The following is a 19,961-nucleotide window of genomic DNA, read 5'->3' as shown; positions in this document are numbered from 1 at the left end:
CCACAATCAGTGAATAAATGCTTAGAAAGGGCAGTAATACTCAAACCAAAGAAGGATTTTGAAATCTAACACAATCCTACACCATATTTCCTGATAACTGCCCTGATATTTAGCAACAATTCACTTTATTTAAAATACTTTTTATTCTTATTTTTATTTTAATTTTTTTATCTCTATTCTTCTTCTTTTAGCCAGAGCAGAAACCTCTCTTCTGTCTCCAGTATTTTGGGCATTAAAAGTTCAAAGATACTCCTAAATCACAACAAAAGAAATTAGGTGAACACAATGTGAACAAAAAGGCTTTTCCCACATGGAAGATGGGCACATAAACACAAGCCCAGTTTCATTTCTGATGTCAAGACTTATAAAATATTCGTTCTTTTACTTGAATGGGGAAATTACTGATGGTGTCACTTCTAACTTGTAAAATTTACTAGAAAATAATGGGCAGTTTCTCAGCTACAGAAATGGACAGCAAATTCCAGACGGAACAATTTAAAATAAAAATTGAAAACAGAGGAAAGCCCATGTTTGTGAAGATGGAGAAATTAGAGAACAGCCCTATGCTATGATTTAAGGAGAAATCTATCACTGGCCTTGTATTTTATATACCAGCTGCTACTTTCAAAAGCCATCTGCCTCATTTTCCTGCACATGAGTTTTTTATGCAGCTGCAGTATTTCAGAAGAAGGTTCACCCAGGCTGACAAGCAGTTCATAAAAACACCATGCTGGATTTAGATTTCTTTATTAAGAACAACAGTAAAACATTTCTGAACTTGGCAAATGCTTTCCAGTTTAGGAATTATTTTTTTAAAAAAGCTATTAGATACTGTGTCTTTAAAAGATATTTTAGGTATAAATTTGTTTATAGCCTTATAAATGATTACATAAAATTATCAAACTTAACATGGAGTTTTCAAGCATAAATACTGTGGAAATTCTTTAGCAACAGTAGTATCAAATGGTGTCTGAAAAAAGGGCAAATACCAATAATTAGCCACTACTGGCTTTCCCAGCTTAATGTTACCAAGAAATTTCCCACAGGATAAACTCCAATTTTTCAGGAGGCCAGTTTAAAAATAAGCAATCTATTTCTCTTGCTTTTCTTTCAATCTCTATGACCTACTTAGACAACTCAGTCCTTTTTTACTTCTGTTTTTTTTCCAAATTTGCATGGCTTTGACCACTGCATTTAAACAACCCTTCAGTGACTAAGCTCGCACTGAAGAGTTAAGACCACATCCAAAAAGAATCATCCCAACATATGAGATATTTAGATAAGCAACCAAACAAAGAAAATGCCTTTTGTACTCCATTCAGTACATAGCACACAAATAGCAATTATAATCATTTAATGAAGCATGAAAACAAAGATTTATATTACATCATTTTCTCCTTATCCATTTGTTCTACACATTTATTTTTAGCTGATGCTTTTATGTATTAGGAAATTATGTACTTCTGCCTAGTTGGTAAAATTTGTAATAATAAAAAATACCACCTGTCTCTTAATTGTCCTGTATATGCAATAGTTTATTTATTTTCAGTAATTTCTCTGGATTTATTTTTAACAGCTCAGGTATGTTCTAGTATCTGCTTTTAAACATGCAACTCTGGAAAGTAATTTCGTGTTAGGTTTTGTACATTATAGTTCAGCCTCAGCCACCACAACCAGGATCTTTGTTTTACACCAACACACAACACTTCTGGTGACACCCACTCCTCCAAAATCCAGAGAAATTATTCCTGCAATTTACCAGTTCCAGTTTCTATAATGAAAGACCAGAATATCTCAATATATCCATGGGAAAAGATGATCTTCAGCAACCACTTTTGTGACCAAGACAAAATCCAAACATACAGCTCATTTATTTTCCCCACAATTTCCCATGCAAAACAAAGGACTCTGCTCTGCACCTGCAGCAGGTATAACACACAATTCCACCCCAATCTGTATATCCCACCAAAAAGAATTATCTCAGACATTCTCTAGCTGTATTGCTCCTAGTAGTGTTAAACACACCACAGAATCACTGAAGGACAGACATGATTGGGTTAATGTGGAACAGTCACCTGGTATAAATCCTGATATTTGTAAGGACCAAACTGCTCCTCCATCCCTGTTTTCCAACAGCAGGTTTGTGCAGGACACCAAATTTTCATCATTACAAAATCAGTTTGGAAGAACAGGGTCCCAACTCTCACAACTACAGCTTCAGAAATCTGATGCAGCATTAACCCTGAAAGATTTGGGCCTCATCTGCTCCCAATGAAGCCCCATATGCACAAAAGCCCAATGCCTGCTTCTAATGTCATCAGTATTTTTAGGAGCCACCTTAATGATCATAATGGTAGTTTTTAAAATGCACACAGGAGAGAAACACATATGTGTTCCCACCCCTATTTACCCATCTGATAGTATTAAATTTGCTATAGGAGATAAGTCAATATTAGGGAAAATTAGGGCTTTGGCCTCATCTAGGGGAGTTAAAAGCCCAGATCCAGTATCAGGATAACATTCATCTGCCATCTGCCCTCAGCTGCTCCTCCTCTACGTGTCTCAAGGTCACAGTCTCTGTATTGTCTAGGGGTGATCTTTGACATCTCTGACTAATTTTGGAAGCTCCTCTGTTAATAATAAGGGCATTAGAGATGGGCTGGGGGAACCCAACTTCTGACAAGGCATTGCTGGGGGCAGAGCAGCTAAAAACGGCGCCGTCTGTCCGAGTGGGCTGAGCTCCAGATGTCACTGCAGAGACGCCGCTGCCTCGCAGCCCTTCCACGAAGTAGGACTGGACTCCTGGGAGCCATATAGAGCTCAACCTACCAAACAAGCCTTGCTCCCAGCTAATTTTATACTTCTCCCTTCCAACACACAATTTTGAGTTTCCAGATGAAGTGAGTCTAAGCATCAACGTAAATCAACTTCTCTGTGGGTTTCTTTTTGTTGTTATACACAACTGAATATGCTAATCACAGCAACATTCTGTTGCAGACTACTAAAGAGACATATCCACACATCAATACATGGAAACCTGTCCCTGGCACTTCAAATTTATCAGGCTGAATTATGAGTAACTTGAGAAAAGTCCCATCAAGGATGACTTTCACTCCTCTGGCTGACAGGTGGAAATTTGAAATCAAAGCAATTCTTTCCCTTTGGCCTGAGCTGGCTGACCATGTAGGAGGTGTTAAGGAATCAAGGAAGTTTCACATTCCTACCATACAGCACTAAGGGAAAGTAGACACTGGGCATACAACATTTGCAGCTAAAGTAGTTCCACAAATATACAAACAGCAGGGCCTAAAACAAAAATGTCAGCATAGTTTTGACAGTGTAAATCAACTTTAAAAGGAAAAAAAAAGTACTTTATGGGATATTGTGTATTTCAGCAACTTCAAAGCCTCCCACCGGTTAGGGAAATCTTATTTTCAATTGTCTTTTCAAGCTGTAAAGAACAGACAGAAGAGGTTCAGATTCATTTATATTTTTATCAAAATATATGTTCTTAGTATCTTTTTAATCAGCTGCAACTCTTATATTGCCACCTCCCTGTAGGGCACAGTTTATGTCTCAGCATTTAACTCTTCATGAAAGATCTGCTGGGTTTTGGGCGAGGTTTTTAGTTTTGTTGAGGGTTTTTGTTTTAAATAGGCTGCCAACATCAGGAACAACGCTGGCTTTTCTCCCAATGCCCTTCATTTTCTTCAAAGCTTTTCCTGTCAAAGTAATTTGCTTTAGGTCTCCTATTTTTATTAGGGTGTAAGAGATGTTGTTATTTAATTAGGTTAAAAAGTCTAATTCCCAGCCTGAATTCAAATTACATCTCATGCACCTAAGCCTCATAAAACTTTAATCATTAAGTTATTACAGTAATTGCCTGGACTTAAAATTTCCTACATGTCAGGGACAGAGTTATAAAAATAATTTAATTTGCATGATGTATTTATCTGCCACCATATAAAGAGATATTTCATTTAATGAAATACCTTTTGAGTGTGAACATAATCCTTACAGACATTACACAGACAGAGAAAAGCAGTGCCAATTGTCCACAAGAAACTTTTTCAGAGAATGTTTTTCCCTCAGTTTTTTTTTTTTTTAAATAAGACAAAGTATAATTTTTTCCTCTTTTGTTTTTAAAAGTATTTTTCTTATGAAAATGAATCTGCAGTTTACTTGTCTGGTGAGACTCAAGGCCCCTATGGCACAAAATTCAACTCAGTTTTTTCAAGGCATCATTTGACTGCTCTAACTTCAAGATCAACCCCTGCTTGCAATTCCTTCTTATACAAACTGGTTAATTTCAAAAAGCAAATTGAAAACACAGTTCAGTCCTGTGGTCTCCTTTATTACATATATGAACATCTCCAGGGTAGCTCCACACTGCAGGCTAAACGAGGCAGCAGAGAAAAACTCAGCACTGATAAAAACAACCTTTTCTTGTTCGCTGGGATTTTAAAAAACAACCCCAAAAAGTTACTTTAAAAGTCTTCTGTTTGAAGCACAAGGACAGCAACAATGGAACAGCTGATGCCCAAGAGCTGCCCCCACCCCCCATACAGATGCTACTCCCTTTTCATCAAGGGATAAACCATCTCCAATTACTGCAGGCTAACATGTTATTCAAGGATAAATGTGTGCAGCCTCTTGTCCCACAATAAAAGGAAGGCAATTCAAGTAGCTTACGTCTGATTCTCATTACATGAATGTTTTTAAAAGCTGTATTCTATCTTGATTTGAGATATGGCATTCATTCCTCACTCAGCTACTAAGGCAAAATAGAGGAGTCTGTCCCCTTTATTTCCACTTGTCTTTGGAACACAGGGAAAAGAAGACACTCACTAGCAATTTCATCAATACTTGTTTAAACAACTGAAAATACACCCAAAAAGGACAGGAAAATGGTGAAAACTTATTTCATTACTCAATAACTGCAATTTTTAATTCTCTTTTTGAATATTTTTGTTTGTTTTCTGTGAAAAGTGTTTAAAAATCACACAAAGACCTAGGTATGTTCATTAGAGACTTACAAAACTGTCAACAGAACACACACACAAAGAGTGCAACTTTTTGATAAAACTTGAAGTATTTTTAATCAATGTACTTCATGCTTGAGCTTTTGTGGGTGGGATAAAACTCACTTTGGTTCAGATCTGGGTACTCAATACCACAGGACACAACTGAAGGTTGGCACAAAAACCTGTGCAGTGAGCATCTGCCAACTGTGCACACAACCACAAATCTGGCTTTTCCTGATTTTTGAATACTTCAGCCTCACAATTCCAACAGCACTGGGTAGGATCCAATTTGCTTAATTTGGCTGAAACTGTAAGCAGTTGGGCACAAGTGAGTAATGCAGTCGATGCAGAATCACCACCTAAATGCTCCACAGACTGAAAAAGAGACACTCCTGAAGTCCTGTCACCCACTACCTCTGACACCTGCCAAAAAGAGCAGTAACAAAAAAAAAAAAAAAGATGCAGTTCCAGCATTAGTTTGTTGATGAGAGCTCTCAAATGGGATGTGAAATGAAATGACATGACTGGAACACACAGCTCCTCCAGTGAAGGGGAATGACCTAAAGATCAGCCTCTCCCCATCTCTGGCCTCAAAGCTGAGGCACAGCCTGAGCACAAGAGGCACCGTGTGGCATCGTTAGTGGGACTGATTCTGATGTTATTAACGAGTTGTGTGGTTTCCCCCTGCTCCCACACACTAATTTTAATCCTTTGCTGTACAGATTGCAGAATGAAAGGTCTCATTAAGTGCCCTGCTTTACACTTCCAATTAAGAGCAGCTCACGCCCACCGCAGATGGCAGAGCGAGCGCCACGATCACAGCACGTCAAGCCACAAGCAGCTCTGGGCACAGGTTCGGGACTCTTGAAGATGAAGAATATTCAAAACTAAAGAAAGGCCACAGCATCCTTAAAACAGTCAAGAATCAACGAGAAAATAGTGACTGTACATATCCAGCCCAAGCTGAGAAGCCTGAAATGCACGATGTGCACAGGGCAGTGCGCTCGCTGAAGTGAATGGGAGCAGCCATGCGTGTGAAGGCACAAACGTGTGCCAGCTTCGGGTTCAACAGCCTGATAATTGAGCTTTGGGTGAGCTGGATGAATAAACCCTGTCTGTTGACACTGATTAAGGTAACATTTTGTTATCTTTACAAAATGTCCTGTACTTTTCCAGAAAAGGAAGACCACTTGAGGATTTAAACTTTCTTTTTCCACAATACTGTGGCTTGCAACTCAGATTCAACAAAATCATTACAGTTCCAAAATCCATGGGTGACAGAGGTAACATGTTTCTTTTCCTTCTCCACGAACTTTTAAATTTGTTGCTATATAATAGACAAACAATGTGTCTGAATGTTACCAAGTAGCAATAAGGTTCCCAGTCTCATCCTGACAAGAAAATCACAGGCATCTGATCCTCACAAAAATCTTTTTTTATTCATTTGCAACACACAAGACAGCAATATCTGAGTTTTACATTGAGAAAAGTCAATCTGACAACAGAGGTGCCGTTTCTGTCAGATTTTTAGAATTCTGTGACAGGGTTCTACGTTCTTTATCTCTGACAGTTGCTTCTGTGCAGAAAGCTCAGGGTATCTATGTATGCATGTACGAATTCTGTACATTCTGCTGTTGTTCTTGCCTACACACAACACGATGCATCTGACTGAGAGCAGTGGTTAGGAAAAGAAGATGTTAAAATGTTGCAGGAATGACACTGAGATAGGAACAGAATGAAAAATTCATCTTTCCCTGTTATTTCATCCCCCCCTCTGCTGTAGGTCTGGTTTGTGATGCAGTGTTACTGCTTAAATTCTTCTCCTGCCTTCTTTTCATACGTCACTGCTGCTGCCTTAACATTTTACCACATAAAAGTTATTGTCCTAGTTTATCCAAGAGGACAAGTGAAATTTATGGAGCAAAGCACTATCATGGATAGAGAATGACAGCTCTGGAAAGTTCTACATCTGATTTCCATGACAACGAAGACCCAAATACCTCACAGCACCCCAAAACAAAGAGCACTGACTTTTAAAGAACTGGATTTAGAAATACCTCACTGTAAAGTGGAAAAGAAAGGGGAAGAGAAAATAAATGGGACAGAGTGCAGAGCAAGGAGACAAGAAGCCCTGATTCTCATTTTATAACAGCACTGGGATTCAGGGCATTGTCAGATACAGGCAGCTCTCAGCTTTGCCTATCGGTCCTGATGACCTTCAAAAACCTCTTATTCTGAGCCATTTGTATCTATAATGATTTCCCCAAATTTAGTTAGAAGCTAACAAATATTCCTCTGGCACTTCAAACTCCTTGCTTTAAAGAAAAGTTCCCTGAGGCAGAAAGGAGAGGACACTGCAGGCTTGCCAGGTGTTAAACAGGAAAGTGATGGAATTCAGGAAATTATTTTGGACTTGATCACCCACTTTTGCATCATGGGAAACACAAATCTGTGTTTAAAGCCAGTATGAAGGAAGTTCCTTGCTGCTAAAGGAAAAAGGAACATGATTTTGTTGTACAAAAACCTCTGGCAGTACTAAACTAAGAACTCACCAAAATTTGTGCACAATTGTGCTTGCTGAAGTTTAGGGACAGGGTAAACATTTTAGTCCTGATTCCCCTACAAAATCTTCCCAGGAGGTTTTATTGTGAGCTTTCAGTCTAAAATCATTTAACTGAACAAAATTAGAATTTAGTGCCTAATTTATAGAAACTTTGACTATTACACAGTTTTAGCAATCCAGAAGAGATTTTAAATTCAAGAAAATTACCTCAGAATGTGAGTAGAAAAATCATTTGATGGTTTGTAGTGAAATGGTCACTCTCTTACACTTGCAAAAGTAAAGAAATTCATCAGTTTAATCAAGTGTGGATTATCTGTACGAAGGCAGTTGAACAACAGCCAATTTTATCTGAGATAGGACAATTATTATCTGCAGAATCACCTTGTTTTTGGAACATATTCCTCACCACTTCTCAAGGAGAAAGATACCATGGGCTTCGTGCCCTTTCTGCTTTAAATATGCAACCTTAATTTTCTTCCATTTTTCTGTAACATGCTACCCACATAAACAAACCCAGAGCTTTCTAAATTCAGCAAAATCAGCAAAACACAAAGTAGAAGAACTGAACATACCTGCTGATAGAAAAAATTTAGAGTTGGTTTGTCCTCGGTGAACTGGTTTAGAAATCCTTTTGGCAAATACCGAATTCTCAATTCATATCTGAAAAGCAAGAAAAAGAGACTGTTGAACAAAATTAAAATTAAGATTTCCTCACAGCATTCTTAAAAATACAAATAAATTCAAAATAAACTTAGAAAAGTAATAGAAAATTTCCTTTTTGATTACTCAAGAGAACTAAACAGGAATTTATCTGACATTTCATAGAGATATTGACAAAGCACCTTGTAACAAGCACACTTAGAGCCCTGCTGCCTTCTCAGAGCTTCAGAGAGGACTGAAGCATCAAGGCTTGGAGCAGATAAGCTCCAGATCCATGGGAAAGGAGGCCTCAGTTAGGTGACAACAGATGAGCTGCCAGAAGCACTGACATGACCCCTGGCAACAGCTTTTATCTCTGGTTCTCACAAGCAGGGACTTAAAATCGTGATGCTGCTGCTCCAGGAGTGACAAACAGTGTCACTCACCAGGGAGCCACATCCTACAGGAGAACAAGGAACAGGACTCTGCTCCTTCTCTGATCAATGCTCCAATATTCACCTCTGGGTTTCCCATAAGGTTTTGAGGGGATTTCTCTGTAAAAAAGGTTTCCTGGTCCCTTATTCATCATCAAGACACATGCAAAAGCTAAACAGTTTTGAACCTGACAGTCATATTTTTTAAGGTAATTGTAGACCAGAAGTGAGAGAAATTCAGAATGACCCATGACCTACACTAAATCTGTATCACTTCTCAAACCTTAACTTCTGCTTTCAGCCCTTAAATTTGGTAATATTTCTTGTCATAAACTTCTGCTTTCAATCCCTAAATTTAGTATTATTGCTTGTTCTGTGGTAACAGCCTGCAGTGTTTGACACATTCCTTCAATGAAAGTCTGATAATGAATGTCTCCATCCCTTGGGCTGTGCCAAGACAGTATATCCTAACAAAGACTCTTCACAGTACTTCCCAAAGTAAGTATATTTAACAACCTGCTCATGATAAGAGCAAATATTACAACATTTCAATCTGTTGGTTTCAGCAGGACAAGAACTTCTTTTCAGCAAGTGATCTGGCTGCCTGTAATCGAGACTTACATGGGGATTTGGTAAAAATTTACTAGGGGTAAGTGCTGCCTAGGTTTTCACTGCAAGCAGAAGTTGCAATATCCTTATTTACTTTTAATTCAGTGAAAATATACTGTCCTATTAGAAACCATTAAAATAAGGAAAAAATTTGGAAATTGTAAATACACATGCTGTATACAAACAAAGACTACTAGAATGATGTCTTGTTATAGTATGGCAACATATTTCCTAATTCCAGAAAACATGTTAAATGAATTCAAGAGTGAAATGCATGAGAGACTGGAAACACCTGACAGAGTAGATTTACACTGGATATGAGGAAGAATTTTTTTTCTCTGAGTGTGGTGAGGCCCTGGCACAGAGAAGCTGTGGCTGCCCCATCCCTGGAAGTGCTCAAGGCCAGGCTGGATGGGGCTTGGAGCAACCTGGGATAGTGAAAGGTGTCCCTGCCCATGGCAGGGGGTTAGACTTGGTCATCCTTAAATGTCCTTCTCAATCCAAACCATTCTGTGCCACACAGACACAGATAAACAAAAAAAAAAAAGACTCAATGACACAGTTAAGACAAACTCTCACAGATTACTCTCATAAGTAAGGGAACAGATAATCACTTTCTATGGCTGATCAGCCTTTACATTTCATGATCCCCAGCAGGTAACAAGTTATTCATTCAAACTTAGGTATCAGCCAAATTGTACTTCCAGGTATTTATGTGTCAGGGAGAGAAGGCAGCATGAGCACACTATCCAGTGCAGAAAAGCAGAGCCTCTCCTGTTCTTTATTCTGCCATATCCACTAAAATCTACTGTTGAACACAACTGCAGAGACTGACATGGAATAAAATCAAGTCTGTGTAAAAGACTTCCTTCCTTCCTCTCTGGGGGCTCTATAATCCAGTGCATTTTAGAATGACAAAATTGATAAGGTTTGAAAAGACCTTTAAGATCTTCAAGTCCAACCATCAACCCAGCACCATCACCATGTTCACCTCTAAACAGTGTCCTCAAGTGCCAAATTCACACTTTCTTTTGAAACACTTTCAAGGATGGTTACTCCATTGCATCCCTGGGCAGCCTGCTCCAGGGCTTGACAATCCTCTCCATTAAGAAATGTTTCCTAATATCCAACCTAAATCCCTCCTGGAGCACAAATATGGTGAAGGAGCAGCTGAGGAAGCAAAGGAGGCTCAGAGGAGACCTTATCATTCTCTACAACTCCCTGACAGGAGAGTGTAGCTAGGTAGGGGTCATGCTCTTCCCCTAAGTAACAAGTGATAGGATGAGAGGAAACTATCTCAAGTTGCACCAGGAGAGGTTTAAACTGAATCATAGATCAGAAAATTGGATATTCAATATCAGAACAAATTTCTTCATGGGCTGTCAAAGATTGGAAGAGGTTGATCAGGAAAGTGATGGCATCACATCCCTGGAGGGATTTAAAGGACATGTAGATGTGGCACTTGGGGACATGGTTTAGTAGTGACCTTAGCAGAGCTGGGTTAACCATAGGACTTGATGACCTTAGAGGTCTCTTCCAGCCCAAACAATTCTGTGATTCTAGGATGCAGAACACCATTACTCTCTGTGATTAAAAACAAACAAGCAAAAAACAACAAACAGAAGAAAAATCAACCTCTCTCCTTTACAGGGATTTGTCTTCTTAACTGATCAGCCATGAAAGTGCTGCTTTTTGCAACAGGAGCTCATGAGAAAATCAGGTAAGGCAAAGCAGCTCGGCTGGGACAGTCACCGTGAGTGACCTTCATTACCTATTTATAGCCTGATCTCTGCCTGGGCCTGTGGGAATGAGGAAGCTGACTTGCAAAGGCCAACTCAAGGATGGGCTCGATTTTCAATATCCTCTGTATTTACTGTCTTTGAAATGCAGCCAACTGACAAGGGTGACGTGTCCCTGTCTCACAAAGCAGGTCTGCTTTTGGAGCAAGTGTCTCAGCTGATGATCACTCCCCTTATGTTTGATAAATTATCCCTGGAAGATCAGCAGTCTGCTTGGTGCTCTGCCCCTCCATCTGGGCTCAGAAGTACTCTGACACACCTCACAAAGGTGGGCATCTATAGAGTTCATGAGCTGTACAGTGAAATGACCCATCCACAGCAGAGTGAACACGACCGAGCAGTTCTGGGAGCTTCACTAGCAGTAACAAGCACTACCAGGGCAGCTGGTAGAGCCAAAAAAGAATGGATGATCCAACTCTTAACTTGTGCCACTGAAAGAAATAATCTTGCCAGTCCCAACCCTTCCTCCAGCAGGTTCTGATTCAGTTCACATCAACAGAAAAGCAACCAGAACAGAGAAGATGAGAACCAAAAGGGCAGACAAAGAAGTCTTGTGTGACTGAAGTCTTGTGAACTGAATCAGCTCACTGAAGGCTGATAGAAGTATTAAGGCTCAGAGAAGGAAAGGAGAAGGACTGGGTAACTGGAAGCCAGAGAAGAGAGAAGGCAGAGCGCAGCAAGGAGAGAGACAGATCTGCTAGATCAACTTGGTCAGCTCATTAAACCATCCCACAGGAGATCTAGCCTTGTGTCTTGTGTTATATCACAGCTACCAAAACTCACAGCCCAGGACTGCTGAGCACTGGGTGTCTCCTACCTGTCAGAGCCACAGCATGGATGTCACCTGGTTACAGGGACCTGCTTTGCTACGAGGTGTCTGCTCTGAGGGGAACAGGGTGCTCCAACACACACAACTTGACACATGAACCTCTTGGTATCTGTTCAATGTGACACAAAATACCAGGGAAAGGAGCAGTGCACACAGCAGTTTTGGGGACATGAAGGACAGCAGCTGTGCCTGCTGTTCAAGGCTCAGTAATACACAAAATGATGGGGGTTGGTGTAATTTATGATTTAAGAGCCCCACATCCTGCTAACCCTGGCTCACCCAACTGGGTGATGGATTTTATTCTGGTAACTCTTGTGTGCAACCTACTGACAATCCATGTAACTTCTAGTACCTGGATTAGTCCAGAAGAGTTCCAAGATGTAATTTCTGAACACTGTGAATACACAACCCTTTAATTTGGATGATAAAAATAAAATAACCACATGAGGTATTTAGTGGTTTACCAACACTATAGGAAGCTTTTCATTTAAGAACCATTCCAAGACTACTTCCCCTTTAGTAATCTAAATATTTCTACAAGTACTGTCATATGATCTTAGACACTTTGTGTTATGGCATTACAAATATGACAGCAGAATTTTGATTATGCACAGCAAATCTCTCTGGGTTTAAAAGGTATGTCAGGCTGCATGTATTCAATAACACATTAAATGACATTTGGAAAGGTATTGAATAATTTACACCTTATCATAGCTCTTTCATGAGCATTTTACACAATTCCTTTCTACAAGCTTCAAAACAATATCTAACTTTGTTTTTAAAACCAATTAAATGTGTTCTGCAATGTGTACCATGCAAGTTGTACTGCCTTATAAAAATGGAACTGACACTGATACACTAGGTAACAAATTTCCACAGCATAAATTATTCATATCTCATTCACCACCTGATAACACCACTAATCACAGAAAGGATTCAGGAATCTTCTCCTTTCTATGGTGTGATTTCACTATATTATCAATGAAAAATTTCTTGTGAGGGAAAATACCTGTGAGGATCACAGAAACAATAAAATGTAACGTGCACAGAAGAGAATATGCAACATTCCTGAAACACAGGTTTTATATATTCCTAATTTCTTCGAATTTGTTAAAATTGGGACCTTAAAGAGAATTTACAAACTGAATATTGCCAACTGTGACATCTGCTAGAATATAACTCCATTTGTGAGAAATTAAGTATAGACTATCTACAATAATTTTGCAGAAGGTATGGGCAACCTTTTAAAGAACCAGCAACTTCAGCACAATTGTGGTTATGAACATAAACCACAGAAATACATATACAATGCCCCTGCAGTGAACAAGCAACCACAGGAATCTATCTGTTCTTTGGTTTAATCTCTATTTGGTTTATTGGTATTTTTCAATTCAGAGCTCCTCATTTTTCTAGTGGACTACTGTGTCTTTCTGCAAATAAATTTTAGTTTCCTCTTGTCTTTTTACCAGGAAAGTGAACAGTTTCCTTCCTTTCTCTCCTGAGTGGGCATCACCAGCTTACCCTCCCAAAAAGCTGAATAAACGTAGGCCATGCCACTCATTTTAATCCACTAGCCAACATCATGAAAAACCTCAGGAAATGTGCCCAAGCTATGAAAAACCCCCACAATTCTGCAGTTATCTTTCTACTGCTCATTGCTCCTGGTATAACTTAAGAAGATCAGAGTCAGAAGGAAGGGAGATGTCACTTATTGCTCTGGGCCTCAATATAAGTAAATTTAACAACTGAGAAGTTTTTCAACAGCAGAGGGATAAAATAATTTTTGACTGCATTTCACTCTTTTCAAATCACATTTCTCCTACTCAGTCTATAGATAAGTACAACCAGTATACAACAATATCCTTTTGGTTTTATTTAAATAACAAGATTTATCCTTTTAAAACCACATGCATGTGCTTATATCACAACCAGGAATAGCATTCCTGTCCTATAACTTTTAAGTATGAAAAAAATTTTAGATTTCAGCATAAACAACTAGGAGATTTCTGTTCCTATTTTATGTTTCCTCTAAATACCAAATTTCTCCTCAGTTTGCAGGAAACCCCTTCAACAACAAAAACTTCTTAAAGCAAACAAAACGTTGCTCACAGCTTTCAGTGGGAAGTTTGGTGGGTTTATTTCCCCCCCACTCCATCAGCTCCATCCCACCACAAGATCTTCCTTAATAAACCAAATTACAGAGTATTTTTTATGACAAGGCAAGAAGACTTATATGACTGACATTGAACAGGCTTATACTCTTACTTCCATTCTTCTGGAGGGTGAGTTAGCTCAAATTTCTCTCTCACATTGGACACCCCCATGTCCAGGTGTAGCCAGTGAACCTCCTCAGACTGCAGGTGACTGAGCCGTAACCCATAGCAGGCCACATTTTTCACTTTGTGACAGTCCACAATCTTCTGAATTATGCCCTAAAACAGAGAAACACACACTCCTTACAAGCTGTAAAATAAAATAAATACATATATTTAAAACTTTACATGTTACCATGAAATACCCTACACAAAATACTAAGCAGCACATAGGTGGCAACTTGATTAAAAATACTAAACTTATTTTCTTGTAAGCTACTCTTTCACACAACCAGTTACAATTGCTGAAGTTTTACCAGCACAGCTTCAGAAAACATCAGTAAACATGTTCCATGCATCTTATCAGATTCAGACCAGCATTTCTATTTCTATGTAAAACTGAGTAACATAAAAGCCAAAATTTCAAAAGCAAGTTTGTGGTGAAAGTAAGATGTATTAGTTAAAATAATACAGCAGCCTTTAAAAGTCGCTCTCCATCAAGAATCAGAAAATCATCTTGGACTTTCATCCTCTTTAGTGCCCCAACAGCCAGGATTTCATAGGACACACCATAGCCCCTTGTTTTCCTTCCCCCTCCTCCCCCAACTCATTTGAGATTCAGCAGAAATCCCTTATAAAACCACACTAGAGCCAATTATTTGGGAACATTCTCAAACACAACAAATGTTGTTTGCCCTGAGGTAAATTCCAGAGTTTGAAGATCTCTTGCCCAAGAAAGGAACTTTTTACATAAACCATAGCAGACTGCCATGTCAGACATCAGAAGGGTCTGACACACAGTAACTAGAAATCAGATGTGTGAGTGGAGCAGGGACAAGCAACCTCTCAGGTGCAGCATGCCAGGCTGTCCTGCTCTTATCCCCATTAGAGAGCCAGCAGGAGCACCACTGCCATCTCACAGCCCTGTCAAAGGGAGTCAAAGGGAATCTGTGTCTCTGCAGGCAGCAGATCCCTGCTGCAGGAGCTCAGAGCTCAGCAGGAGCTATCACTGCTCCCAGACACTTCTCTCAGGCATTCACAGACCTTTGCTTCTGTGCCTGTAATGGTCTGAAAATTTCCTACTGAAAACGCTCATACAGGTTCACACACACACAGATGCATGTAGGGATGGCACAAGTTGCTGATTCTTGCTCAGAATTCCAGCACAACATCAACACATAACCAGTGGAAGTTCTACAGCAGCCACAGGGGGCTTCTGGAGTGAGTTAGGTCAGAGAGTTTTCTGTAGGATGATACTGTGGGTCTGGGTCATAATTCTGGTGAGGAACAGCTGAGAGGGGCCCAGCCTGGAGAAAAGGAGGCTCAGGGGCACATTAATGCTGTCCTCAACTCCCTGACAGGAGGGTGAAGCCAGGTGGAGTCAGACCCTTCTCCCAGGGAACAAGGGATGCAATGAGAGGAGGTTTAGACTGAGTATTAGGAACAATTTTTCACTGGAAGGGTAAAAGCCTTGGAACTGGCTGGTCTGTGGAAGTGGTGGAGTCATCATGCCTTGAAGTGTTCTAAAACCATGTGGATGTGGCACTTGAGGACATAGTTTAGTGGTGAATTTGGTCATGGTGCTGGGTTCACAGCTGGGTCTGATGACTCAGCCTAAATGACTCCGTAATTGTTTTCCAAAATTTACTGTTTTGTACCCCAAAAGAATTGATTAAAACCCTGATTCTGCAAATTAAGCAACCAGAAAACTAACTGCAAAAAGAGAACTAAGGAAGCACTAAATCTGAATAGAGGGGGAAGATGACACGTGTAGGAGTGGAATCATGCTGTTGGTGAGGCGATATCAAGCTGTTAAATCAGCTCATACATCTCCTCAAACTGCAATCTTTAAATAATCTTTCAGAAGCAACACAGTGCACAGAGAAATGTAAAACAAAATTCTTTCAAGCCTACAGGAAGGAAACATAAGCCATGTTTAGTTAAAGTTCATGGAGACTGAGTTAGAAGAGGTTCCATCAAGCCCAATAGGACCTTCTATCCAAGAGCAGCAATGTGAGCATCCTCAGAAGCATCTTTTTGGTTCAGAACCTGCAATGCCCCAAAATTCCCTTGTCTCCCATGCCCTGGGGTTGGACAACCAGGGCTAAGTGGATGGCGAGCCCAGACCTGAAGGAAGACAGAGAGCAGCAGCAAAGCAAGCAGGAGGCTTGCAGAGGATGGTATTGTGTGGGAGGGAAACTTCACAACACTCTGGGCAAATCCAAGCTCTCAAGCAGCTGGCAGCAGCACAGACTCACCAGCCACAGCCTGCCCCGACAGCCAGAAGGTGCCCGAGCTGCCGGGACAAAGGTCGATGCAAAGGAGCCCTGCAGGCGCCTGGGTAAAACAACTCAAGGAGGAACCAGAGGCCACAGATGGGTGCCAGGGGATGAGGCAACACCAGGCAAGCACACAGGAACACTTCCCCCAAGTGCTCTCCTAACCTCAGACTATTTTTATCCCAGTGGATTTCCCAAGCCAAGCATTGTTTCTGTCATTCATCAGCCTTCAGTGAAACTCTTCCAATTACTCATCCTGTCTCCTCTTAAAGCAGTTCACTTTTTGCAACCTTCCCCAGCAATTCCAAAGGTCTATTATCAGGTCAGTGAACGGTTTTAAATCTGCATTTAATGTAAATTGTTTAAGTTTGTTTCTTGCCTGCATTTGATGCTCTTTGTATCACAAACTACAAAGGAGAACAGTTGCTGTATCCCTGGAAACACTCACCACCACCAAGCATTCTCAGAAGAGACAGAGGCATATTTAACCTCTTCTTCACCAAAAGGACAAGCTCTGCTTGCTTAGTAAAGCCTAACATTTTGGCAGGCGAGCTCTCATCCAAAGGGAATGGTGCCAGCTTTTCTATATGCAAACAGAAGAGATTCATTCATTTTCATCCCTTCCTGCACCCTGCACAGAGCATGTAACACACAGCATTACTGGAAATCCATCCCTCCCCCATCTCTGACACTGTCAGTTGATAATGAAAATGGAGGTGCATGTTCTTAGATGATAGTTACACCTGCTGTGATAAGAAATGGCTTTGGAAAGGAAAAAATTATGGTAAAATTATCTATGACCATGAACTACTGAGACTACTGATGCGTAAGGCTCAGCTGAAACCATTAGTGCTTACTCAGGAAAGCATCGAGATGGACATCTCAGACCCTCTCTAGTATTCAGGCTGGGATTTCAAAAGGACTGAAGAAGCCAGATGTCCTAATTCTCACCAAAATCGAGTGAGATTTGAAGCCTCTGTCTTTTTTTGTATCATCAATCAAGTCTAAACCTATCACAGAATCAAAAATAAAAAAAAAAAATGGACATATTTTCTGATTTATGTAAGAAGAGTGAGGTATATGGTAAGGTAGTTGCCAGCCCAAGAAAATAATTAGCAACAATTAGTACATGCTGCAACTCAAGAAAAAGTACAAGCATTAAGGAGACAGCAGAGTGGGTGCATAGGAGGTCAAGTGCAAACACTGAAAAATATATTCCCAAAAGCCATGTATTGTCAGGAAGGAAGAAGTGGTGCTTTATAAGAAACAAACACATGAAGTGCTTCTCTTTGCTGCTGTCAGAACAGTCAGAACCGAAAACTGGAAAAAGAAGGAAACTTAGTGATTAAGACACTCAAAATGGCTGGTCTGCAGTCTCTAGTAAAACATCTATTTGCTTATATACTTTTTATTAATAAACCAGAGGATTTGAATTTTAAAACATTTAGAGCCATACTCCCATCAGGAGAACCCAGCACAGAACAGGGAGGCTCATCCAGCCCCAGGGACTTGCCCAGGCCTGGCTGCTCTTTCCAAACAGTCCAAGATTAATCCCCAAGGCTTGCACGGGCACTGCAGCCAGCATCAGGTCAGTGCATTTAACTCCCATCAGGACTAAATAACATGCTGAGTCTCCTCAGGTCCTGGGCAGCCTCCACAGACCCAGTGGAGGCACCTGGAGTGTCCAACAAAGCCACTGCCACAGTCCAGGATGGGTGGCAGCCTGTGTGCCTTCCACAGTGGCTCTGTGAGGATCCCTGCCAAAGCAGCCCAATGTTCTTTGTGGAAGATGAGAATGCTTCATCAGAAGTTTCCAGACAAACAACTTAAATGCTTAACCACTACATAAGAGTAACTACAGCATCCTGCTGAGACATGTCACCACAATCTTTTAGCTGGAAGCACGGCCAAAGAAAGCTGAAATCTCTCCAGACTCTACTTCAACCAGCCTTTCAGCTCAGATGGAATGCTGAGTGGAAAAAAAACAGGTAAGGATCATCAGTTTCAACCTGGACAACAAACTTCTGACCTCAAATTAATCACAGCTAGAAGTACTTGTTGGAGAGCTTGGCTCCAGCAGAAACCTAATCCAGAATGAGATTCCACTTTGGGTACAGGGGATCCCTACATGAATATAAATTCCCCTGAGGAGTTTCCATGTGTCTGTTGGCAGCTCCCTACAACTGCAAGGCAGTCACACAATCATCTGCCACTTGAATGTGGTTTACCATAATCACATTGATTTTAATTAAGGTTCTGAAGCTGACATTTACATCCTGAACAAAAAATAGACTAGTACAGCTGAGCAAGGGACAGTGGGAAGTCTTCAGAACAATTTCCTATCAATAACAGGCAAGGGATAGGTGACCTTTCTCTCCCTTTATCCCAGAGAAAAGAAGGAAAAGCTTTTTCTATAGGTAGAAAATGGATAGCACTCATTTTTATTCATTTGTCTAAAAGCCTACAGATATGCATCATAGCTAATTTAAAGAATAGATTAGTATTTGACCAAATTAGGAGACTGTGCCCCAAAATAGAACTTACAGTACAGTATATTTAGGAGAATGCTGAAAAATCAAGACAGATCAGAGAAAGGCCAAAAGGCACAAGGTACCCTTGGATCTCCCAGTATGCATCAATAATACTTTGCTTCTGTAAATCAGTGAAAATGAAATTGCTTGCTTGTAAATTAACAGGAGTGATGTGCTACTATGAATAAATTGAAGACAGAATAATATACTCCCAGTGTGACTAGAAACCTAATTTCCTTATTTAGTAGGAAGGAGAAAGTTTCTTGCACCAGAAAAAAGGCTTTAAGTAGCAACTCTGACACAGGCACAGCGTGCTAATGTTTGTACAGAACTTCAAATATGTCAAGCACTATTTATACATCAAGTATTGTAACTCCTGATGACAGATTTATATAGGGGCCTTAAATGAAAAGCTGAACAAAAGAAAATGGCAAAGGTCTGATGAAAATTAATTTATAATTTCCATAAAGGAGAACTCTAGAATGAGCTCACTACACCAAAATCTGGGCTTTCTTCTGACAACACTATGTCTGACAGTCAAAGAAAAAAGGCCACATTTCCTTTTTTCTCATTACTGTGCTTATCCAGCAAATACATTTGTGTATCAGATGATAAACAAGACAGGGAAACTGATGAGGCTGTACAAGAACTCTGTCCCCTGAGCCTCAGTAAGTTCATACTGAAACCACAGCCTGAACACAGTTCTGTGGCCAGAACCCTGTCACCATTCCAGCACAGAGACACCTCAGCTCAAGCAACACATCCACCCCAGTGCCTCAGAGCCTTTCATATTCAAGCCATACTTGGATCTGTCATCCCAAACATCTCTCCACACCCACACAGAATTCCACAAGGAACCTTCCAAGCACAGGCTGACAGCACTGACAGAGCAGAGCTGGTACAGCCCTGCTTTCCTGCCTTCTTGGATTAATCAGCACTTTT

General features: G+C 40.3%; 1 protein-coding gene across 3 annotated transcripts in view; it reads right to left on the bottom strand.

The window, feature by feature from the left end:
• Positions 1–19,961, bottom strand: part of PTK2 (protein tyrosine kinase 2) — a 188,866-nt gene that overhangs the window by 79,771 nt on the left and 89,134 nt on the right. For all 3 annotated transcript variants that reach the window (XM_056482884.1, XM_056482885.1, XM_056482883.1), the window contains 2 exons: positions 14,163–14,329; positions 8,160–8,247 (listed from right to left, as the gene is read on the bottom strand). In XM_056482884.1, coding sequence (XP_056338859.1) covers positions 8,160–8,247; positions 14,163–14,329 — 255 coding nt within the window. The remainder of the gene's footprint in view (positions 1–8,159; positions 8,248–14,162; positions 14,330–19,961) is intronic.

This window comes from Oenanthe melanoleuca, chromosome 2 (assembly GCF_029582105.1).
Source record: "Oenanthe melanoleuca isolate GR-GAL-2019-014 chromosome 2, OMel1.0, whole genome shotgun sequence".
In the NCBI taxonomy this organism is placed as follows: domain Eukaryota; kingdom Metazoa; phylum Chordata; class Aves; order Passeriformes; family Muscicapidae; genus Oenanthe; species Oenanthe melanoleuca.
Note: the sequence above shows the minus strand (reverse complement) of the source record. Positions and strands in the feature narration are given on the sequence as shown.